The following is a 27,714-nucleotide window of genomic DNA, read 5'->3' as shown; positions in this document are numbered from 1 at the left end:
CTTTCTAGAATAAAAATGTGCAATTCTCAAATCTGTGATGACTGTCTTTCAGCCATACATCTTGGGTTTTTCTAATCAGCTCTCTAAATATATATGTTCAAGTACACACCATTGGAAATACAGTGCTGTCATGGAAAACTTACAAGATGACTGACTGTCACCCCAATCTTATTCTGATTCCAATCTGACCCAATATGTGACTTATATATCTAGAAATAATAGGTAGAACGCATATTCTCAGAATAACTCTCTAAAACTTTACTCAGGTAATAAAATATGTATGACAGTTAATACAATATGTATGACACAGGTAATACAATATGTATGACACAGGTAATACAATATGTATGACACAGGTAATACAATATGTATGAAACAGGTAATACAATATGTATGACAGGTAATACAATATGTATGACACAGGTAATACAAAATGTATGACAGGTAATACAATATGTATGACACAGGTAATACAATATGTATGACACAGGTAATACAATATATATGACACAGGTAATACAATATGTATGACAGTTAATACAATATGTATGACACAGGTAATACAATATGTATGACACAGGTAATACAATATGTATGACAGGTAATACAATATGTATGACACAGGTAATACAATATGTTTGACACAGGTAATACAATATGTATGACACAGGTAATACAATATGTATGACACAGGTAATACAATATGTTTGACACAGGTAATACAATATGTATGACACAGGTAATACAATATGTATGACACAGGTAATACAATATGTTTGACACAGGTAATACAATATGTATGACACAGGTAATACAATATGTATGACACAGGTAATACAATATATATGACACAGGTAATACAATATGTATGACACAGGTAATACCAATATGTATGACAGTTAATACAATATGTATGACACAGGTAATACAATATGTATGACACAGGTAATACAATATGTATGACACAGGTAATACAATATGTATGACAGGTAATACAATATGTATGACAGGTAATACAATATGTATGACACAGGTAATACAATATGTATGACACAGGTAATACAATATGTTTGACACAGGTAATATAATATGTATGACAGGTAATACAATATGTACGACAGGTAATACAATATGTATGACAGGTAATGCAATATGTATGACACAGGTAATACAATATGTATGACACAGGTAATACAATATGTACATGACATTGTATGACAGACCATTTTTTATTACAAAAAATTGTGTATAATGCGTAAATGCATGTATTGTACAATATAATAATTTAAAACAACTTTCAATATTACTGCGTATTATGTGGATATCATAAATTACAATGTACTAGGATAATTATATATTGATTTATTGCATGTAAAATTGTAGAGATGTAAAACATTCAGTGAAAAAATTAAACCAAATGGTAATGTGTTTATAACAAGGTAACCATGGCAATAGACAATATACATCTATATTAATATATTTATATTGCTATATATCTGAAATTTCTAATGGGTCAAATATAAACATACATGTAGCTTTTAATGCATGTTGATTTTAAAATACACTTGTATAATATGTATAATTAAAGTGACTAAAATAATCTATGATACATAATTAAAAAGTTAAAATTGAAAACATTATTACAACCTTTACAATAATCACAAGGTACTTTCATTTTTGGCAAGATCAGTTCTAGAGAACACATATGTCTATCAGGTTAGTATGTATGTGAATGGACTTTGGTATATGACAACCAGTATTGGATTTAAGCATGACATTTTGGTGACTTTATCAGACAAATGACAATGTATGTAATCTGAGGTGTTAAGTGTACAAGATTGTACTCAAATTTACAGGTCTTTATCCTCTACTCTGTGTACATTGGTACTCAGTGTGTATAGGTACTCTATCTGTTAACAAAGGTACTCTATCTTTTAACAAATGTACTCTTACTATCTGTTAACAAAGGTACTCTATCTGATAACAAAGGTACTCTATCTGATAACAAAGGTACTCTATCTGTTAACATAGGTACTCTATCTGTTAACAAAGGTACTCTATCTGTTAACAAAGGTACTCTATCTGTTAACATAGGTACTCTATCTGTTAAAATAGGTACTCTCTCTGTTAACATAGAAACTCTCTCTGTTAACATAGGTACTCTATCTGTTAACATTGGTACTCTATCTGTTAACATAGGTACTCTATCTGTTAACAAAGGTACTCTATCTATCTGTTAACAAAGGTACTCTATCTGTTAACATAGGTACTCTTTCTGTTAACAAAGGTACTCTATCTGTTAACATAGGTACTCTATCTGTTAACATAGGTACTCTATCTGTTAACATAGGTACTCTATCTCTCTGTTAACAAAGGTACTCTATCTGTTAACATAGGTACTCTTTCTGTTAACAAAGGTACTCTATCTGTTAACAAAGGTACTCTATCTGTTAACAAAGGTACTCTATCTGTTAACATAGGTACTCTATCTGTTAACATAGGTACTCTATCTGTTAACATAGGTACTCTATCTACTCTATCTGTTAACATAGGTACTGTATCTGTTAACATAGGTACTCTCTCTGTTAACATAGGTACTCTATCTGTTAACATAGGTACTCTCTCTGTTAACATAGGTACTCTATCTGTTAACAAAGGTACTCTCTCTGTTAACATAGGTACTGTATCTGTTAACATAGGTACTGTATCTGTTAACATAGGTACTCTATCTGTTAACATAGGTACTCTATCTGTTAATAAAGGTACTCTATCTGTTAACAAAGGTACTCTATCTGTTAACATAGGTACTGTATCTGTTAACATAGGTACTGTATCTGTTAACATAGGTACTCTATCTGTTAACATAGGTACTCTATCTGTTAACAAAGGTACTCTCTCTGTAAACAAAGGTACTGTATCTGTTAACAAAGGTACTCTATCTGTTAACAAAGGTACTCTCTCTGTTAACATAGGTACTGTATCTGTTAACAAAGGTACTCTATCTGTTAACAAAGGTACTCTATCTGTTAACATAGGTACTCTCTCTGTTAACATAGGTACTCTATCTGTTAACAAAGGTACTCTATCTGTTAACATAGGTACTCTATCTGTTAACATAGGTACTCTCTCTGTTAACATAGGTACTCTATCTGTTAACAAAGGTACTCTATCTGTTAACAAAGGTACTCTATCTGTTAACATAGGTACTCTATCTGTTAACAAAGGTACTCTATCTATCTGTTAACAAAGGTACTCTATCTGTTAACATAGGTACTCTCTCTGTTAACATAGGTACTCTATCTGTTAACATAGGTACTCTATCTGTTAACATAGGTACTCTATCTGTTAACAAAGGTACTCTATCTGTTAACATAGGTACTCTCTCTGTTAACAAAGGTACTCTATCAGTTAACAAAGGTACTCTATCTGTTAACATAGGTACTCTATCTGTTAACAAAGGTACTCTATCTGTTAACGAAGGTACTCTATCTGTTAACAAAGGTACTCTATCTGTTAACAAAGGTACTTTATCTGTTAACAAAGGTACTCTATCTGTTAACATAGGTACTCTATCTGTTAACATAGGTACTCTATCTGTTAACATAGGTACTCTATCTGTTAACAAAGGTACTCTATCTGTTAACATAGGTACTCTATCTGTTAACAAAGGTACTCTATCAGTTAACAAAGGTACTCTATCTGTTAACATAGGTACTCTATCTGTTAACAAAGGTACTCTATCTGTTAACGAAGGTACTCTATCTGTTAACAAAGGTACTCTATCTGTTAACAAAGGTACTCTATCTGTTAACATAGGTACTCTATCTGTTAACAAAGGTACTCTATCTATCTGTTAACAAAGGTACTCTATCTGTTAACATAGGTACTCTATCTGTTAACATAGGTACTCTATCTGTTAACAAAGGTACTATCTGTTAACATAGGTACTCTATCTGTTAACAAAGGTACTCTATCTGTTAACATAGGTACTTTGTACCTTGGTTCTATGTGTACATTGGTACTCATTGTCCACTATAGGTACCATTCAGGATACCATACAGTATAGATACCACTCTGGTTACCATACAGTATAGATACCGCTCTGGTTACCATACAGTACTAGATACCACTCTGGTTACCATACAGTATAGATACCACTCTGGTTACCATACAGTACTAGATACCACTCTGGATACCATACAGTACTAGATACCACTCTGGATACCATGCAGTACTAGATACCACTCTGGTTACCATACAGTACTTGATACCACTCTGGTTACCATACAGTACTAGATACCACTCTGGTTACCATACAGTACTAGATACCACTCTGGATACCATACAGTGCTATACCATGGTACATGTACACACTCTGGATACCATACAGTACTAGATACCACTCTGGTTACCATACAGTACTAGATACCACTCTGGTTACCATACAGTATAGATACCACTCTGGTTACCATACAGTACTAGATACCACTCTGGTTACCATACAGTATAGATACCACTCTGGTTACCATACAGTATAGATACCACTCTGGATACCATACAGTATAGATACCACTCTGGATACCATACAGTATAGATACCACTCTGGTTACCATACAGTACTAGATACCACTCTGGTTACCATACAGTACTAGATACCACTCTGGTTACCATACAGTACTAGATACCACTCTGGTTACCATACAGTACTAGATACCACTCTGGTTACCATACAGTACTAGATACCACTCTGGATACCATACAGTACTAGATACCACTCTGGTTACCATACAGTACTAGATACCACTCTGGTTACCATACAGTATAGATACCACTCTGGTTACCATACAGTACTAGATACCACTCTGGTTACCATACAGTATAGATACCACTCTGGATACCATACAGTATAGATACCACTCTGGTTACCATACAGTACTAGATACCACTCTGGTTACCATACAGTATAGATACCACTCTGGTTACCATACAGTACTAGATACCACTCTGGTTACCATACAGTACTAGATACCACTCTGGTTACCATACAGTACTAGATACCACTCTGGATACCATACAGTACTAGATACCACTCTGGATACCATACAGTACTAGATACCACTCTGGTTACCATACAGTATAGATACCACTCTGGATACCATACAGTATAGATACCACTCTGGATACCATACAGTATAGATACCACTCTGGATACCATACAGTATAGATACCACTCTGGATACCATACAGTACTAGATACCACTCTGGTTACCATACAGTATAGATACCACTCTGGTTACCATACAGTACTAGATACCACTCTGGTTACCATACAGTACTAGATACCACTCTGGATACCATACAGTATAGATACCACTCTGGATACCATACAGTACTAGATACCACTCTGGATACCATACAGTATAGATACCACTCTGGTTACCATACAGTACTAGATACCACTCTGGTTACCATACAGTATAGATACCACTCTGGTTACCATACAGTACTAGATACCACTCTGGTTACCATACAGTACTAGATACCACTCTGGATACCATACAGTATAGATACCACTCTGGATACCATACAGTATAGATACCACTCTGGATACCATACATTACTAGATACCACTCTGGTTACCATACAGTATAGATACCACTCTGGTTACCATACAGTACTAGATACCACTCTGGTTACCATACAGTACTAGATACCACTCTGGATACCATACAGTATTATATACCACTCTGGATACCATACATTACTAGATACCACTCTGGATACCATACAGTATAGATACCACTCTGGTTACCATACAGTACTAGATACCACTCTGGTTACCATACAGTACTAGATACCACTCTGGATACCATACAGTATTATATACCACTCTGGATACCATACAGTACTAGATACCACTCTGGATACCATACAGTACTAGATACCACTCTGGACACCATACAGTACTAGATACCACTCTGGACACCATACAGTACTAGATACCACTCTGGTTACCATACAGTACTAGATACCACTCTGGATACCATACAGTGCTATACCATGGTACATGTACACACTCTGGATACCATACAGTACTAGATACCACTCTGGTTACCATACAGTATAGATACCACTCTGGACACCATACAGTACTAGATACCACTCTGGATACCATACAGTGCTATACCATGGTACATGTACACACTCTGGATACCATACAGTACTAGATACCACTCTGGTTACCATACAGTATAGATACCACTCTGGACACCATACAGTACTAGATACCACTCTGGTTACCATACAGTACTAGATACCACTCTGGTTACCATACAGTACTAGATACCACTCTGGTTACCATACAGTACTAGATACCACTCTGGTTACCATACAGTACTAGATACCACTCTGGTTACCATACAGTACTAGATACCACTCTGGTTACCATACAGTACTAGATACCACTCTGGATACCATACAGTACTAGATACCACTCTGGTTACCATACAGTGCTATACCATGGTACACACTCTGGTTACCATACAGTGCTATACCATGGTACACACTCTGGATACCATACAGTACTAGATACCACTCTGGTTACCATACAGTCCTTGACAACTAGAGGTGAGTCCTGGTACAGATCCATATAGCCAGTCTGGTTAGATGACAGAAAGGAATCACAGAAGAGGAGTACTAGAGAACACATTCAAAAGTCCATCCAATATTCTGTAATAAAACAACATATGACATATAGGTATTTGTCTAAGGAGAATTGCAGATTGCGCAATGAAAACTTTCATAAAAGCTTACATTTGCTTGTAAGTATGTGATAAAACTAATCAAACATCATGTAAGAGTTTGGCTGGCCAGCACTCGGCAAACCTCGTGCTGACTGGCCAAACTCTTACACTCGGGTTAAGATATCCCTGTCCATTGAACAGACCCATGTTAGATTCTATTAATCTACAACCCTCTTGATCAGTACACCTCATTGTGCCTTAAGAGGAACAAAATATTTAAAAGGGGGTGGCGGGAGGTACAAAACAGACAACAATATATTATCATCTACACCGTCCAGTACTGTTATATGATACATCTGTGTACAAAATCAAAACATAAGGTGAAATAGAACTAGTAAGGTAAAACCCCAATACCAAGGTAACCTGAGTTCACCTGAAAGACAACAGAATATTCAGGATATTTTGATGTGTTTCAGACATACTTTGGTGTATCATTGTGTATCTTCATCAGTAATCTCAGGTATTTGTAATTTCTCATTTGATCAAATTACCGAAGTACATGTCGTTTGAAGTTGAAGTTTTCAGGTATTACAGGACTACAGGTATAATATGGTATTGTAGGTACATCAGGTAACGAGCCATTTCGACTTACTTGATTAAATAGTCGGGTTCCTCACATTCTTGGATTTCCCCATCAATAGAAATGAGACGGTTGTACATACTTTTCTCGTCTGGCTTTTCTTTATATTTTATGTTGATTGATTGAGCACGACGTACTTTGACGAAATCATTCTCAAACTGAAACATGTTTATATGACATAATACTGATACTAAATATGTTTTGATGGAGGAAAAATAGAGATTCGCTCAATACCAACTAACTATTAAACATAATCAATGATGTTCTCAGTAAACCTGTTTTATTAAAGGACATTGATTTTACTAACCAGTGGATGTTCTGTGTAAAGCTGTTTTATTATTTTACTAACCAGTGGATGTTCTGTGTAAAGCTGTTTTATTAGGGCCCCGCATCGAGAGATGCGGGTGCCCTATAGTAATCAGGTTGTCCGTCTGTCTGTCCGTCTGTCTGTCTGTCCGTCCGTCTGTCCGTTTTTTTTCTTCTGCACAAAAATGATTGAAGGAGATGAAGGATTTGTATCAAATTGGAACTGATGATTCCTCATGCATCCTAGATCAGATGTGTAGTATTTCATGCAAATCGGATTCAAAATGGCTGTTACATTATGTAGGCGGCCATATTGGATTTTAACATTAACATGAAAATACTGGATCTTTGTTGTTTTTAACTGTTCGCTATTCGATTATGCAAAGTTGTCAAGAAATAAACCAAGGGTTAACTGACAGAATGATCAAACTCATAGTTCAAGGTCACAAGTTCAAAGGTCAACGGTCAAGGTCATCCTGGGTCGGCTTCAAAATGCCAGGTAATCGACCCTTTTGGATTTTAGCAGTCAAAACAATTTTGACATTTTCTTATCAATGAATGATCTTGTTCTCAATTGGAAACTTTGATTGCTTTAACAATTTAAATTCGTTTGAAGGATTTAAAAGGTCTAAAATTGTCATTTACTTTTTTTTTTAGAAAAGGAATGTAATCCTATCATTATTCAAAAGGCTTTATTCAGCACAAATCATCTAATAACATGAAATGTTTGTGCTTACTTAGTTTTCCGACGTGATATCACCATCAACTGCTCCTATACTAATAACCTAAGTTGAATATAATATTATATAACTTATTGTAGTTTGTACTAATAACCTGGTTAATTATATAAATTTCCCATTGAAGTTTGTACTTATAACCTGGTTAATCTTATAACCTGATTGATTTTAATTTGTAGCAATAACCAGGTTAACTGAAATTTTGTTTAATAAATAACCTGGTTTATTAGGGCCCCGCATTGAAGATGTGGTGCCCTATAGTAATCAGGTTGTCTGTCTGTCTGTCCGTCCGTCCATCTGTCCGTTTTTTTCTTTTGCGCCAAATTATTGACAAGAGTTTAAGGATTTCGGTGAAAATTGGTACCACTTACAAAACCGTCTGTTGCCATGGTAACAAATGGAGGTTTCTGATTGGTTGAAATTTCTATATTGTTCGATTTCGGTGAAAATTGGTACATAGTGGTTTTTAGGGAAGCCAAACACAATGGTACCACTTATGAAACCGTCTGTTGCCATGGTAACAAATGGAGGTTTCTGATTGGTTGAAATTATTGGGAATTTTCGAGTTGATTTTGGGAAAAAATCAGGCTAAAACGCATTGAGAATGGGGTCGTTTGGCGCACCCAGTTATATAGGCAGGAAAAACACTGACAATAATTATTACATTTACCCTGAAGGGTCAGACACATAGCGGGGCCCTTTCTGATGTGTCAGTGTTCTAGTTATACTAACCAGTGGATGTTCTGTGTAAAGCTGTTTTATTATAAGGATATTGTTTTGTACTATCCAGGGGATGCTCCAGGTAATAAGGATATTTATTTTACTAGCCATGCAGTGTTTAGGAAATCCCTGCACATTATTAATATGTTTACTTAGTAATGGTAAAACAAAAAGGAATATAAAATGGGATCAGCCACACTGATCCTCTATTGTCAACATCTAGCTTACCGCATCAGCTTTTCTCCCAGCAAGACCTCGGAAGTGTTGAAGTAGCTGTATTCGTCCCATGCGTTCATAAATCACTAAGAACATATCCCCGCTGTGTGTTCTATCAACATTCGCTATACAGGATTTGTACAGGTTGAATTGACCATCATCATCCAAAAGTGGAAATGGCCATATGAGCACCATGGAAGTGTCTTGGTCAAATTTCTCTGATAAAATGTCACAACAGTTCAAATGGCATGCATAATCAAGTATAATGATAAGATAGTAGTGAAAATGGTTTACAGATTGTTTTACTGAAACCTACCTTGGACTATAGACAAAAGCAGAATACATGTGACATACGGTCACCTGTGATAAAACTGATGAAGTTGATGTCGCAATAAATATGGTTTACGTTAAAGTGACAACAGGATTCTAGTCTGAGTGGATATCAATACATACTGATAAGTCAGAACAATAAAATGACATCATGAAGATAATTTAGTTACCTTCTTCGTATACAAATTCTTCGTGTTGATCTGCTCCGTCTCCGACCATGATCCTCTTTCTGAAAATTGAATTAAACACTGAGATGTATCTCGTAGTACTAAATATAATAATATATCTTAATCCTCAAATTGGTTTTAATTGATGTATCTCGTAGTACTAAATATAATAATATATCTTAATCCTCAAATTGGTTTTAATTGATGTATCTCGTAGTACTAAATATAATAATATATCTTAATCCTCAAATTGGTTTTAATTGTTTTAACAACTGTTTTTAAGAAAGAAGCATCATTCACGTAATTAGTTGAGAGTTATGTAGACCTCTAATGTTTCCCTCCTAATGTTTCCCTCCTAGAGTTATGTAGACCTCTAATGTGTCCCTCCTAGAGTTATGTAGACCTCTAATGTTTCCCTCCTAATGTTTCCCTCCTAGAGTTATGTAGACCTCTAATGTTTCCCTCCTAGAGTTATGTAGACCTCTAATGTTTCCCTCCTAGAGTTATGTAGACCTCTAATGTTTCCCTCCTAATGTTTCCCTCCTAGAGTTATGTAGACCTCTAATGTTTCCCTCCTAGAGCTATGTAGACCTCTAATGTTTCCCTCCTAGAGTTATGTAGACCTCTAATGTTTCCCTCCTAGAGTTATGTAGACCTCTAATGTTTCCCTCCTAGAGTTATGTAGACCTCTAATGTTTCCCTCCTAGAGTTATGTAGACCTCTAATGTTTCCCTCCTAGAGTTATGTAGACCTCTAATGTTTCCCTCCTAGAGTTATGTAGACCTAATGTTTCCCTCCTAGAGTTATGTAGACCTCTAATGTTTCCCTCCTAGAGTTCTGTAGACCTCTAATGTTTCCCTCCTAGAGTTATGTAGACCTAATGTTTCCCTCCTAGAGTTATGTAGACCTCTAATGTTTCCCTCCTAGAGTTATGTAGACCTCTAATGTTTCCCTCCTAGAGTTATGTAGACCTCTAATGTTTCCCTCCTAGAGTTATGTAGACCTAATGTTTCCCTCCTAGAGTTATGTAGACCTCTAATGTTTCCCTCCTAGAGCTATGTAGACCTCTAATGTTTCCCTCCTAGAGTTATGTAGACCTCTAATGTTTCCCTCCTAGAGTTATGTAGACCTCTAATGTTTCCCTCCTAGAGCTATGTAGACCTCTAATGTTTCCCTCCTAGAGTTATGTAGACCTAATGTTTCCCTCCTAGAGTTATGTAGACCTCTAATGTTTCCCTCCTAGAGCTATGTAGACCTCTAATGTTTCCCTCCTAGAGCTATGTAGACCTCTAATGTTTCCCTCCTAGAGTTATGTAGACCTCTAATGTTTCCCTCCTAGAGTTATGTAGACCTCTAATGTTTCCCTCCTAGAGTTATGTAGACCTCTAATGTTTCCCTCCTAGAGCTATGTAGACCTCTAATGTTTCCCTCCTAGAGTTATGTAGACCTCTAATGTTTCCCTCCTAGAGTTATGTAGACCTCTAATGTTTCCCTCCTAGAGTTATGTAGACCTCTAATGTTTCCCTCCTAGAGTTATGTAGACCTCTAATGTTTCCCTCCTAGAGTTATGTAGACCTCTAATGTTTCCCTCCTAGAGTTATGTAGACCTCTAATGTTTCCCTCCTAGAGTTATGTAGACCTCTAATGTTTCCCTCCTAGAGTTATGTAGACCTCTAATGTGTCCCTCCTAGAGTTATGTAGACCTCTAATGTGTCCCTCCTAGAGTTATGTAGACCTCTAATGTTTCCCTCCTAGAGTTATGTAGACCTCTAATGTTTCCCTCCTAGAGTTATGTAGACCTAATGTTTCCCTCCTAGAGTTATGTAGACCTCTAATGTTTCCCTCCTAGAGTTATGTAGACCTAATGTTTCCCTCCTAGAGTTATGTAGACCTCTAATGTTTACCTCCTAGAGTTATGTAGACCTAATGTTTCCCTCCTAGAGTTATGTAGACCTCTAATGTTTCCCTCCTAGAGTTATGTAGACCTAATGTTTCCCTACTAGAGTTATGTAGATCTCTAATGTTTCCCTTCTAGAGTTATGTAGACCTAATGTTTCCCTCCTAGAGTTATGTAGACCTAATGTTTCCCTCCTAGAGTTACGTAGACCTCTAATGTTTCCCTCCTAGAGTTATGTCGACTTCTCATGTTTCCCTCCTAGAGTTATGTAGACCTCTAATGTTTCCCTCCTAGAGTTATGTAGACCTCTAATGTTTCCCTCCTAGAGTTATGTAGACCTCTATGTTTCCCTCTTAGAGTTATGTAGGTCGACCTCTAATGTTTCCCTCCTAGAGTTATGTAGACCACTAATGTTTCCCTCCTAGAGTTATGTAGACCTCTAATGTTTCCCTCCTAGAGTTATGTATACCTCTAATGTTTCCCTCCTAGAGTTATGTAGACCTCTAATGTTTCCCTCCTAGAATTATGTATACCTCCAATGTTTCCCTCCTAGAGTTATGTAGACCTAATGTTTCCCTCCTAGAGTTATGTAGACCTCTAATGTTTCCCTCCTAGAGTTATGTAGACCTAATGTTTCCCTCCTAGAGTTATGTAGACCTCTAATGTTTACCTCCTAGAGTTATGTAGACCTCTATGTTTCCCTCTTAGAGTTATGTAGGTCGACCTCTAATGTTTCCCTCCTAGAGCTATGTAGACCTCTAATGTTTCCCTCCTAGAGTTATGTACACCTCTATGTTTCCCTCCTAGAGTTATGTAGACCTCTATGTTTCCCTCCTAGAGTTATGTAGACCTCTATGTTTCCCTCCTAGAGTTATGTAGACCTCTATGTTTCCCTCCTAGAGTTATGTAGACCTCTAATGTTTCCCTCCTAGAGTTGTGTACACCTCTAATGTTTCCCTCCTAGAGTTGTGTACACCTCTAATGTTTCCCTCCTAGAGTTATGTAGACCTCTATGTTTCCCTCTTAGAGTTATGTAGGTCGACCTCTAATGTTTCCCTCCTAGAGTTATGTAGACCTCTATGTTTCCCTCCTAGAGTTATGTAGACCTCTATGTTTCCCTCCTAGAGTTATGTAGATCTCTAATGTTTCCCTCCTAGAGTTATGTAGACCTCTATGTTTCCCTCCTAGAGTTATGTAGACCACTAATGTTTCCCTCCTAGAGTTATGTAGACCACTAATGTTTCCCTCCTAGAGTTATGTACACCTCTAATGTTTCCCTCCTAGAGTTGTGTACACCTCTAATGTTTCCCTCATATATGTCAACAGAAATCCTCTACCAATCTAATGTACAGACACTTTTTATTCATGTCTTGATATAAAAACAAAAGCTTTCAACATAGTGGTAATTCATTAATAATTTAAACTTTGTTGTATGACATTAACTCAAATCACCAGGTGTAAAATACTGAGAGTACTGAGGAATGGTTTGGTTTGGTTTATTTTGTTTAACGTCTTATTAACAGCTTAGGTCATTTAAGGACAGCTTCCCGTGCGTGTGACATGCATGCGTGTGGTGAGTGCGTATGTGTGTTTTGGGAGGCTGTGGTATGTTCGTGTTAAGTCTCCTTGTGATAGGCCGGAACTTTTGCCGATTTATAGTGCTACCTCACTGAAGCATACTGCCGAAGACACCCAGCCGGACACCCCAGCCGGTCACATTATACTGACAATGGGCGAACCAGTCGTTCCACTCCAAATATGCTGAGCGCTAAGCAGGAGCAGCAACTACCAGTTTTAAAGACTCTGGTATGTCTCGGCTAGGGGACAGAACCCAAAGCTTTCCTCACAGGGGCGAACGCTCAACTAAGGCCAAAAGTGAGGCATTGACTATAGTTTGAACACCTATAATTCCCTAGACATGCTGTGTAAGCTAAGAAACAATACCCAAAGCTTCTTGATATCTACACATGCAATGTAAACCTGAGAAACTGAGGAGGATATGGTGTACGGAAGGGAAGTCCCAATCTGACTGTCTGATAGGAACCTGGCTTGTCTGTATTTGAACACTATATGGACAGATAGACAGATTGGGATGGACAGATATCTCTCAACTTTGTGATATGTTCACAAATATCTGATAATGGAATAATAAGAATAAGACAATACCTTTTGTTCAGCGTGAACTCAGCTTTGACATGACGTATACCTCTGAACATGAAGACCCAAGGTAATGCTGAAAACAAAACAATGCTATCTACATCATTACAAAACAATGCTATCTACATCATTACAAAACAATGCTATCTACATCATTACAAAACAATGCTATCTACATCATTACAAGACAATGCTATCTACATCATTACAAGACAATGCTATCTACATCATTACAAGACAATGCTATCTACATCATTACAAAACAATGCTATCTACATCATTACAAAACAATGCTATCTACATCATTACAAAACAATGCTATCTACATCATTACAAAACAATGCTATCTCCATCAATTCATTACAAAACAATGCTATCTACATCATTACAAAACAATGCTATCTACATCATTACAAGACAATGCTACCTACATCATTACAAAACAATGCTATCTACATCATTACAAAACAATGCTATCTACATCATTACAAAACAATGCTATCTACATCATTACAAAACAATGCTATCTATAATATTACAAAACAATGCTATCTCCATCATTACAAAACAATGCTATCTACATCAATACAAGACAATGCTATCTACATCATTACAAAACAATGCTATCTACATCATTACAGAACAATGCTATCTACATTACAAAACAATGCTATCTACATCATTACAAAACAATGCTATCTACATCATTACAAGACAATGCTACCTACATCATTACAAAACAATGCTATCTACATCATTACAAAACAATGCTATCTACATCATTACAAAACAATGCTATCTACATCATTACAAAACAATGCTATCTACATCATTACAAAACAATGCTATCTCCATCATTACAAAACAATGCTATCTACATCAATACAAGACAATGCTATCTACATCATTACAAACAATGCTATCTACCGTCATTACAAAACAATGCTATCTACATCATTACAAAACAATGCTATCAACATCATTACAAAACAATGCTATCTACATCATTACAGAACAATGCTATCTACATTACAAAACAATGCTATCTACATCATTACAAAACAATGCTATCAACATCAATACAAGACAATGCTATCTACATTACAAAACAATGCTATCTACATCATTACAAAACAATGCTATCAACATCATTACAAAACAATGCTATCTACATCATTACAAAACAATGCTATCAACATCATTACAAAACAATGCTATCTACATCATTACAAAACAATGCTATCAACATCATTACAAAACAATGCTATCTACATCATTACAAAACAATGCTATCTACATCATTACAAAACAATGCTATATCTACATCAATACAAGACAATGCTATCTACATCATTACAAAACAATGCTATCTCCGTCATTACAAAACAATGCTATCTCCATCATTACTAAACAATGCCATCTCCGTCATTACAAAACAATGCTATCTACATCATTACAAAACAATGCTATATCTACATCAATACAAGACAATGCTATCTACATCATTACAAAACAATGCTATCTCCGTCATTACAAAACAATGCTATCTCCATCATTACTAAACAATGCCATCTCCGTCATTACAAAACAATGCTATCTACATCATTACAAAACAATGCTACCTACATCATTACAAAACATCAATTCTATTAGCATTATTCTTAATTAGATATAAAAAACTATTTACAATATTTGATAATTATATGATTACACAATGTCTGAAGGTTTGGGTGAAAACAGACCACTGTCTGTAGTCTGTGTAACTCGCTGGTTTGGGTGAACACAGATTAATGTCTGTAGTCTGGGTGACTCGCTGGTTTAAGTGAAAACAGACCAATGCCTGTAGTCTGTGTGACTCGCTGGCTTGGGTGAACACAGACCACTGTCTGTAGTCTGTGTGACTCGTTGGTTTGGGTGAACACAGACCAATGTCTGTATAGTCTGTGTGACTCTCTGGTTTGGGTGAACACAGACAAATGTCTGTATAGTCTGTGTAACTCGCTGGTTTGGGTGAACACAGACAAATGTCTGTATAGTCTGTGTAACTCGCTGGTTTGGGTGAACACAGACAAATGTGTATGTTCAAAGTGTGTCTAGTGTTTATCTAATCATGGACATAACCTCACCAAGGTAGCGGGCAGCCCTCATCCAGCGAAGCTTTTTGTCTGCAATGTACATCATGTCTGCACCAAGTCCTAGGCCAGAAATACAGCCACTGTAGCCTACCAGTTTATCGTCAGCGTATGTTCCTAGTAGCCTGGTTGTGCGTACTTTACCTAGAAACAGAAGATAACGAATGGTCAACAAAACATTCGACAGTTCTGTAAATTCGCCATCACAACCTCTGTCTCAGATTTGAGGATAGTTAAAGATTTAGCAATCTGAATAGAAAACATTTTTAAAAAAACTTTAAATCTGACCTATGTAAGTACATGCAATAATGAAGTTCTTTCCTGGACTCATCAGGGATGTTAACTGTAACAAGAGCAGCACGACAAGATGGATCATAGCCCATCAGACCCAATCAGAATCTCTTTTTATATCTGAATACAGCATTGGCACATTTGTGAGACAGAAATACTGGTAATATCACTGTTTTACAGCTGTCTAGATAATACCATGGCTCCAGGATAGAGATGTCTATTGATGTAGATGAAAATGAAAACTAGCTTGTGGGGTCCATAGCCTCCTCATAAGATGTTGTGCACTACAAAAACCCTAAAGTTATATTTCAAAATATCTGTACCAGCCACCTCAAATGCCTACATCGGAGTACATAGATAATACATGTATTACCTGTGGTATCATTAGTCCATACACACTGTACATAGTTAGTTTTGACTCCCTGATGAAGTACACACAATGCTTTACCTGTAGTTAGTTTTGACCGCCTGATGAAGAAGTGACAATGCTTTACCTGTAGTTAGTTTTGACCGCCTGATGAAGAAGTGACAATGCTTTACCTGTAGTTAGTTTTGACTCCCTGATGAAGTACACACAATGCTTTACCTGTAGTTAGTTTTGGCCGCCTGATGAAGAAGTGACAATACTTTACCTGTATTTAGTTTTGACTCCCTGATGAAATATAGACAATACTTTACCTGTAGTTAGTTTTGGCCGCCTGATGAAGTATAGACAATACTTTACCTGTAGATAGTTTTGACTCCCTGATGGAGTAGTGACAATACTTTACCTGTAGATAGTTTTGACTCCCTGATGGAGTAGTGACAATACTTTACCTGTAGTTAGTTTTGACCGCCTGATGAAGTATAGACAATACTTTACCTGTAGTTAGTTTTGGCCGCCTGATGAAGTAGTGACAATACTTTACCTGTAGTTAGTTTTGACTCCCTGATGAAGTAGTGACAATACTTTACCTGTAGTTAGTTTTGGCCGCCTGATGAAGTAGTGACAATACTTTACCTGTAGTTAGTTTTGACTCCCTGATGAAGTAGTGACAATACTTTACCTGTATATAGTTTTGAGTACCTGATGAAGTAGTGACAATATTTTACCTGTAGTTAGTTTTGAGTACCTGATGTGTCAACCTGATGTGTCAACCTGATGTGTTTACCTGTAGTTAGTTTTGACCACCTGATGAAGTTGTGACAATGCTTTACTCTGGGTAACAAAGACTATGAAGCTCACAAAGGAAAACAATTTTGCAATTGCAATAAGGTTTAATTTTCATGAAGAAATTTTTCTCTGGTATATACAATAACCTTTTGCATTCCTGTTACTGATGAAAACAATGGCTAACACATAAAGGCTAAACTTACCCCTGATGACGTGGAGTGTAACTGTGAGGACAGTCACTAACCCTATAGGCTATACTTACCCCTGATGACATGGAGTGTAACTGTGAGGACATCTTGACATCCATATAGACCTTCTGCAACTCCATTTCCTGTTCCTGTTGATAAACACAGAGGGTCTAATGTAACACCAGCTATACCTTAAACAGCTACAATGTAACACCAGCTATACCTCAAACAGCTACAATTTAACACCAGCTATACCTTAAACAGCTACAATGTAACACCAGCTATACCTTAAACAGCTACAATGTAACACCAGCTATACCTTAAACAGCTACAATGTAACACCAGCTATACCTTAAACAGCTACAATGTAACACCAGCTATATCTTAAACAGCTACAATGTAACAACAGCTATACCTTGAACAGCTACAATGTAACACCAGCTATACCTTAAACAGCTACAATGTAACACCAGCTATACCTTAAACAGCTACAATGTAACACCAGCTATACCTTAAACAGCTACAATGTAACACCAGCTATACCTTAAACAGCTACAATGTAACACCAGCTATACCTTAAACAGCTACAATGTAACACCAGCTATACCTTAAACAGCTACAATGTAACACCAGCTATACCTTAAACAGCTACAATGTAACACCAGCTATACCTTAAACAGCTACAATGTAACACCAGCTATACCTTAAACAGCTACAATGCACTATCAAATGTCTTTTTTAGGGTTGTGGACTTTTTTCAGTGATGTACACGGCAAGTAATTCTGGCTTGGTGATTAAGTGCCATAGAGCATCAGTTTAAGTCCCATACATAATCCTTATATTAACCTAGATACATGTGTGTTAGATGCCAGCCCAAACCTTTCTCACTTACCTGTTGGTATGATAGCCAGTGGAGTCGATACTTGCTGAAGTTTCGCGGCAGCATCATTGTAGTCAATACCTGCTTCTTCTTGAGTTTTTCTCATCAGGACATTAATAATCTCAGAAAACGTGCCGTCACCTCCCATCATTACAATCCTAGGGTTATAAGAAACATTCCCTGTATAGATCAGTGTGTTGTCGGACTCATAAAAATATGATGTCTTACCTGACGCACAAACAATATGGTGTGGGTTCTGATACACAAACAATATGGTGTGATGTCTGATACACAAACAATATGGTGTGATGTCTGATACAAACAATATAGAGTGATGTCGATACACAAACAATATGGCGTGGGTTCTGATACACAAACAATAAGGAGTGATGTCTGATACACAAACAATATAGTGTTGGTTCTGATACACAAACAATATGGTGTGATGTCTGATACACAAACAATATGGTGTGATGTCTGATACACAAACAATATAGTGTTGGTTCTGATACACAAACAATATGGTGTGATGTCTGATACACAAACAATATAGTGTTGGTTCTGATACACAAACAATATGGTGTGATGTCTGATACACAAACAATATTATGTGATGTCTGATACACAAACAATATGGTGTGATGTCTGATACACAAACAATATGGTGTGATGTCTGACGCACAAACAATATGGTGTGATGTCTGACGCACAAACAATATGGTGTGATGTCTGACACACAAACAATATGTTGTGAAGTCTGACACACAAACAATATGGTGTGATGTCCGATACACAAACAATATGGTGTGATGTCTGACACACAAACAATATGGTGTGATGTCTGACACACAAACAATATGGTGTGATGTCTGACACACAAACAATATGGTGTGATGTCTGACACACAAACAATATGGAGTGATGTCTGATACACAAACAATATGGTGTGATGTCTGACACACAAACAATATGGTGTGATGTCTGATACACAAACAATATGGTGTGATGTCTGACACACAAACAATATGGTGTGATGTATGAAACACAAAGAATATGGTGTGATGTCTGACACACAAACAATATGGTGTGATGTATGATACACAAACAATATGGTGTGATGTATGATACACAAACAATATGGAGTGATGTCTGATACACAAACAATATGGTGTGATGTATGATACACAAACAATATGGAGTGATGTCTGATACACAAACAATATGGTGTGATGTATGATACACAAACAATATGGTGTGATGTATGATACACAAACAATATGGAGTGATGTCTGATACACAAACAATATGGTGTGATGTCTGACGCACAAACAATATGGTGTGATGTCTGACGCACAAACAATATGGTGTGATGTATGATACACAAACAATATGGAGTGATGTATGATACACAAACAATATGGTGTGATGTATGATACACAAACAATATGGAGTGATGTCTGATACACAAACAATATGGTGTGATGTCTGATGCACAAACAATATGGTGTGATGTCTGACGCACAAACAATATGGTGTGATGTCTGACGCACAAACAATATGGTGTGATGTATGATACACAAACAATATGGTGTGATGTATGATACACAAACAATATGGTGTGATGTATGATACACAAACAATATGGTGTGGTGTCTGATACATAAACAATATGGAGTGATGTCTTACACACAAACAATATGAAGTGATGTCTGATACACAAACAATATGGTGTGATGTCTGACACACAAACAATACGGTGTGATGTCTGACACACAAACAATATGGGGTGATGTCTGATACACAAACAATATGGCGTTTGTTCTGATACACAAACAATATGGCGTGATGTCTGATATACAAACAATACGGTGTGATGTCTGATACACAAACAATATGGAGTGGTGTCTGACATACAAACAATATGGAATGATGTCTGACACAAAAACAATATGGAGTGATGTCTGATACACAAACAATATGGAGTGATGTCTTACACACAAACAATATGGAGTGATGTATGATACATGAACAATATGGAGTGATGTCTGATACACAAACAATATGGAGTGATGTCTTACACACAAACAATATGGTGTGATGTCTGACACACAAACAATATGGTGTGATGTCCGATACACAAACAATATGGAGTGGTGTCTGATACACAAACAATATGGTGTGATGTCTGACACACAAACAATATGGAGTGATGTCTGACACACAAACAATATGGTGTGATGTCCAATACAAAAACAATATGGAGTGATGTCTGATACACAAACAATATGGAGTGGTGTCCGATACACAAACAATATGGAGTGGTGTCTGACATACAAACAATATGGTGTGATGTCTGACACACAAACAATATGGTGTGATGTCTGACACACAAACAATATAGTGTGATGTCTGATACACAAACAATATAGTGTGATGTCTGATACACAAACAATATAGTGTGATGTCTGACACACAAACAATATGGTGTGGTGTCTGATACACAAACAATATGGTGTGGTGTCTGATACACAAACAATATGGTGTGGTGTCTTATATACAAACAATATGGTGCGATGTCTGATACACAAACAATATGGTGTGATGTCTGACACACAAACAATATGGAGTGATGTCTGATACACAAACAATATGGAGTGATGTCTGATACACAAACAATATGGAGTGGTGTCTGACACACAAACAATATGGTGTGATGTCTGATACACAAACAATATGGTGTGATGTCTGATACACAAACAATATGGTGTGATGTCTGACACACAAACAATATGGTGTGATGTCTGACACACAAACAATATGGTGTGATGTCTGACGCACAAACAATATGGTGTGATGTCTGACACACAAACAATATGGTGTGGTGTCTTATATACAAACAATATGGTGTGGGTTCTGATACAACACAAACAATATGGTGTGGGTTCTGATACACAAACAATATGGTGTGGGTTCTGATACACAAACAATATGGTATGGATTCTGATACACAAACAATATGGTATGGATTCTGATACACAAACAATATGGTGTGGGTTCTGATACACAAACAATATGGTGTGGGTTCTGATACACAAACAATATGGTGTGGGTTCTGATACACAAACAATATGGTATGGATTCTGATATACAAACAATATGGAGTGATGCTATGATTGTCTGATATGATACACAGTATTAACTGCTGACATAACATGATTAATTACTCACCCATCCATACTAATTACTCACCCATCCATACTCTTATAGTCATATGTCTTTATCACTTCAATCAAATGTTTTGGTCCTTCTGAAACTGAAGTAGAAGACTGAAGCTGAATACAAATGATAAATACAAAGATGAAAGTATAACAAGTATTACATAACACTTCGTGTAGTTAACTAACCATATTACATTTACTATACTACACTAACCAGACTAAATTAACCTGACTACACTAACCAGACTAAATTAACCTGACTACACTAACCAGACTAAATTAACCTGACTACACTAACCAGACTACATTAACCTGACTACACTAACCAGACTAAATTAACCTGACTACACTAACCAGACTAAATTAACTGACTACACTAACCAGACTAAATTAACCTGACTACACTAACCAGACTACATTAACCTGACTACACTAACCAGACTACATTAACCTGACTACACTAACCAGACTACATTAACCTGACTACACTAACCAGACTACATTAACCTGACTACACTAACCAGACTACATTAACCTGACTACACTAACCAGACTACATTAACCTGACTACACTAACCAGACTACATTAACCTGACTACACTAACCAGACTACATTAACCTGACTACACTAACCAGACTACATTAACCTGACTACACTAACCAGACTACATTAACCTGACTACATTAACCAGACTAACTTAACCTGACTACACTAACCAGACTACATTAACCTGACTACATTAACAAGACTACATTAACCTGACTACATTAACAAGACTAAATTAACCTGACTACACTAACCAGACTACATTAACCTGACTACACTAACTAGACTACATTAACCTGACTACACTAACCAGACTACATTAACCTGACTACATTAACCAGACTACATTAACCTGACTACACGAACCAGACTACATTAACCTGACTACACTAACTAGACTACATTAACCTGACTAACTTAACCAGACTACATTAACCTGACTACACTAACCAGACTACATTAACCTGACTACACTAACCAGACTAAATTAACCTGACTACACTAACCAGACTACATTAACCTGACTACACTAACCAGACTACATTAACCTGACTACACTAACTAGACTACATTAACCTGACTAACTTAACCAGACTACATTAACCTGACTACACTAACCAGACTACATTAACCTGACTACACTAACCAGACTAAATTAACCTGACTACACTAACCAGACTACATTAACCTGACTACACTAACCAGACTACATTAACCTGACTACACTAACCAGACTAAATTAACCTGACTACACTAACCAGACTACATTAACCTGACTACACTAACCAGACTACATTAACCTGACTACACTAACCAGACTACATTTACCTGACTACACTAACCAGACTACATTAACCTGACTACACTAACCAGACTAAATTAACCTGACTACACTAACCAGACTAAATTAACCTGACTACACTAACCAGACTACATTAACCTGACTACACTAACCAGACTACATTAACCTGACTACACTAACCAGACTACATTAACCTGACTACACTAACCAGACTAAATTAACCTGACTACACTAACCAGACTACATTAACCTGACTACACTAACCAGACTAAATTAACCTGACTACACTAACCAGACTACATTTACCTGACTACACTAACCAGACTACATTAACCTGACTACACTAACCAGACTACATTAACCTGACTACACTAACCAGACTACATTATATGACTTTGTAAACTTTATTCATTTCACAAAAATTGTGAAACAAGTTACTTGTAATAGATCAACTTAAATCATAATTAATCATGCTCTTTGACCCAGATGAACGTATGCCTTAATATGAATTAACACTAACTAGATGTAACTAGCACTAGCTATCTGTAAATTTAGACTATAAACTAACACCAACAGATATAGTCTAACACTGATCTTAACCAGGACTAAGTTTAATACTAACTACTATAAACTAACACCAACAGATATAGTCTAACACTGACCTTAAACAGGACTAAGTTTAGTACTAACTAGATGTAACTAGCACTAGCTATCTATAAACTAACACCAACAGATATAGTCTACACCGATCTTAACCAGGACTAAGTTTATCACTAACTAGATGTAACTAGCACTAGCTATCTGTAAACTAACACCAACAGATATAGTCTTACACCGATCTTAACCAGGACTAAGTTTAACACTAACTAGATGTAACTAGCACTAGCTATCTGTAAACTAACACTAACAGATATAGTCTAACACTGACCTTAAATAGGACTAAGTTTAACACTAACTAGATGTAACTAGCACTAGCTATCTGTAAACTAACACTAACATATATAGTCTAACACCGATCTTAACCAGGACTAAGTTTATCACTAACTAGATGTAACTAGCACTAGCTATCTGTAAACTAACACCAACAGATATAGTCTACACCGATCTTAACCAGGACTAAGTTTAACACTAACTAGATGTAACTAGCACTAGCTATCTGTAAACTAACACCAACAGATATAGTCTTACACCGATCTTAACCAGGACTAAGTTTAACACTAACTAGATGTAACTAGCACTAGCTATCTGTAAACTAACACTAACAGATATAGTCTAACACCGATCTTAACCAGGACTAAGTTTAGTAGTGTTAATTAATACTTAACCAATAAGATGGCAGGAAATGTTGGCTAGCTCAAATAAAGGTGACATCACCGTGTCAAACATAGTCCCGGCCTGTCTCTTTCCTCCGATCGGGTTCATCAGGACAACCAGCTTCTTAGGTCTTGTTTCAACAACTGTAGGTACAAATGTAACTCTTCTGGTTTTGTTCTCATTGAAGGCTAATTGATATACGACTCATGTATATATATATAACAATAGGCATTACTAACCTTTGTCAAACTTGGGTTGTATTTCCTGCAGAAATGTTTCATACTCCCCTTTCTTTGAAGGGCTTGGAGTTATCTTGACAGTTTCAAGATTCCATTTTGGATCATCCAGAACTTTCCTGACATAATGGATGATGGTAGACAAAGTTGGTAATTCTGAGGATCCGGCAGCTGTTGTGTCTTCCTTTACTATGGCTATGATGTCATCAAAGGCTATGGTCACTATGGAAATACAACTGCAGATGTTTTACTAAAACATTTCTCTAAGCTACATGTACTTTTATTTTAATCTAAATAAAATCCATGACACATATGCTTAATTTATATCAGGAATTCTGCAACTTACATCTTAAACAGCATTTAAAAATATCAATTTAGCACTGGTGATACATGCACTTTCAATATATAGACTTTATCAAGGGTCCCTTTCCTGATCTAGTGTTATAAAAACAAAGAATTACAACACATGTCTCCTGTAACAATGTAAATAATCTAACTAACTTGATGTTTAAATGATCACACAGTAGGGCCAAAAAGATATATATATGTGTTTATAGGGTTTCCCGACCGACCATACTTTTTGACTGCCGACTCAAAGTTATTTTATTCGTTTTTTTCTCGAATTGTCTGATTTCTTTCCAGAATTTCCAGATTAGGTTAAAATTTCAGAAAACCTAAAACCAGTTCATCCCGGCGCTTGATTAAATGGCCCATGCCAGTCAAGCGCTTTTGTGACATTCATTACAAACACTTCGCTCCAAGATAGATGTGATTGTGTCCATCGACATTTGGTGTCCAACCACCAATGTAAAGAGAATAGTAAAGGCAGATAAAGAGCAAGCATTTCGATGTTTGTTTGACCAATATAGTTCCCATGAAGCACATGCATATTCAAATGGGTTTAATCCCATGAAAACATGTGATGCCAGTGATGGTTTCAAATTGTCAATCTCGTCCCAGATCTTGGGAACGAAGACATACAACATAGATGAAATTAAGAAAAATAAAACAAGAGGCCCATGGGGCCTGTATCGCTCACCTGGTTGTATTAGACCAAATGTCAAAATAATGTTCATGTTCAATTTGTTTTATTTGTCAATCTCAAACAATGCTATATATAGTTATAGTGTGGGGATCCCAACTGCTTTAAAGAAATAACGAAGTACAGACTCTCTAAAGGGTCTGAAAGACCTCAAGAATTGTTTTTAGAACATGCATTCATCACTTTATGACTAGTAGCGATTTAATTGAATTATGTTTATTTCCCTATATATGGGGCTCTGACCATTTGGTCCCTTGGGAGTCAAAGTCATCATTAATGCAAAATCTGTTTCGCTTCCCCCAAGATGTTTCTGACCATATTGGGTTCAAGTCCATTCATAACTTTATGACAAGTAGCGATTTAAAGGAATTGCCTCAATTTCTCCTATTGGGCCCCGCCTCTCCGGCCCCTTGGGGGTCAAAGTCACCATTTATGCAAAATCTGATTCCTTTCTGCCAAGGATGTTTCTGACCAAATTTGGTCAAAATCCAATAAGAACTTTTTGACTAGTAGCGATTTGAAACAAATGTTGACGGACGACGGACGGACAACGGATGCCGCGCCATGACATAAGCTCACCGGACCTTCGGTCCAGGTGAGCTAATAAAAAATGAAATAAAATAACTTTCCTACCTACTGACTCTACCAAATTCTCAACTTGTAACCCTAAGCACATTTATATTTTTTTTTGGCCTAGGTATTAAGTACACATACATGAATGATCTGCTACATCAACACTTGACCCATTGGAATCTGGACATGGTTCAATGGTTCTTGGCAATAACACCACAGCTTCATCATCCACTTTACAGCTACATAAACTTCCATTGGATTCTACCTCCAGCATGATGGATATTGTAGCTACAATAAATTGTATATGATAACAATTAATGATATACATGTACATGTACCACATTAAAAATAAACAATGTCAATGTTCCTCTTGTTATATAGACGATGATACATAGAAGGGGAAAATTAGACAACATGTTTTCGATTAGAAGATTGTAGGGACGAAATCTCAGAAACAGTAATTTTCTTGTTTTTTGGTTTTTTTTATTCTCAAACAAAATTCGAAGAAAGCCCAGTAGTCATTTTGAAATGTAAAAAAAAAAAAATATATCTCATTAAAATGTGATAACTATATCATTAAAACGCGTAAGTATGATTTTATCTTGTTATAACGCTATAATTATCTCGTTAAAACATGATAATTAATATCTCATTAAAACGAGTCAGTTATCTCGTTAAAGTTAAAACGCGATAAATATCTCGTTAAAACATGATAATTATCTCGCTGAACGGTAAGTTATCCAGTCAAAATGCGATAATTATCTCGTTAAAACGCGATAAATATCTCGTTAAAATGAGTTAGTTATCCCGTTAAAATATGATAATTATCTCGTTAAAACGAGTTAGTTATCATGTTAAATCATAGATATAGATATCATATATAACTACGTAATGCATTTTAACGATATAACTATCGTGTTTTAACGAGATGACTAACTCGTTTTAACAAGATAACTATCGCATTTTAACGAGATACTTTTTTTTTTTTTTTGCTTTTCAAAATAAACCGAATAGGCTTTCGTAAAAATATGACCTCTTTTTGACAATTTAACAAATACAATGTCATGTTCATGAAAACAATATATTTCATTATGAACAGTTTTTTTTAGAGTAACTTTATCCAAAAAGCATAATACTACAGATAATTATCTGAAAACTGCACATTTTCAGTTGTTTTTATATCTGACAGCTGTGTACATCTCTAGGATAGAGTAAAACCTTGTTTTCCCAGTTTATCAGTCTGGCTGTGATATACACAAAATGGCTTATACAGTAATATAAAAAATACCTTCAGGAGTCCAATTGTATCTGAAGACGGTCAATGAAGCATTTAACAGCTTAAATACCTGTGATGCTTTATAAGCTCGATCTGGTCTACTTTCACTTTGTGGTCTGCGTCTGTTAAATGTATTTATTGAAAGAGAC

General features: G+C 36.3%; 1 protein-coding gene across 1 annotated transcript; it reads right to left on the bottom strand.

Moving 5' to 3' along the window:
• Window positions 1–1,349: 1,349 nt before the first annotated feature.
• Window positions 1,350–27,673, bottom strand: LOC117318763 (ceramide kinase-like). The gene is made up of 13 exons (XM_033873713.1): window positions 27,578–27,673; window positions 26,431–26,577; window positions 24,678–24,896; window positions 24,450–24,581; window positions 21,807–21,870; window positions 18,570–18,715; window positions 17,752–17,826; window positions 16,040–16,189; window positions 13,923–13,989; window positions 9,863–9,921; window positions 9,375–9,580; window positions 7,396–7,541; window positions 1,350–6,729 (listed from the first exon to the last, which is right to left on the bottom strand). The coding sequence occupies exons 2-13, from the start codon at window positions 26,561–26,563 to the stop codon at window positions 6,681–6,683; spliced, it is 1,446 nt and encodes a 481-aa protein (XP_033729604.1). The 5' UTR covers window positions 26,564–26,577; window positions 27,578–27,673; the 3' UTR covers window positions 1,350–6,680.
• Window positions 27,674–27,714: the final 41 nt, after the last annotated feature.

This window comes from Pecten maximus, unplaced genomic scaffold, assembly GCF_902652985.1.
Source record: "Pecten maximus unplaced genomic scaffold, xPecMax1.1, whole genome shotgun sequence".
In the NCBI taxonomy this organism is placed as follows: Eukaryota; Metazoa; Mollusca; class Bivalvia; order Pectinida; family Pectinidae; genus Pecten; species Pecten maximus.
This window is presented reverse-complemented; position numbering and strand designations above follow the sequence as displayed.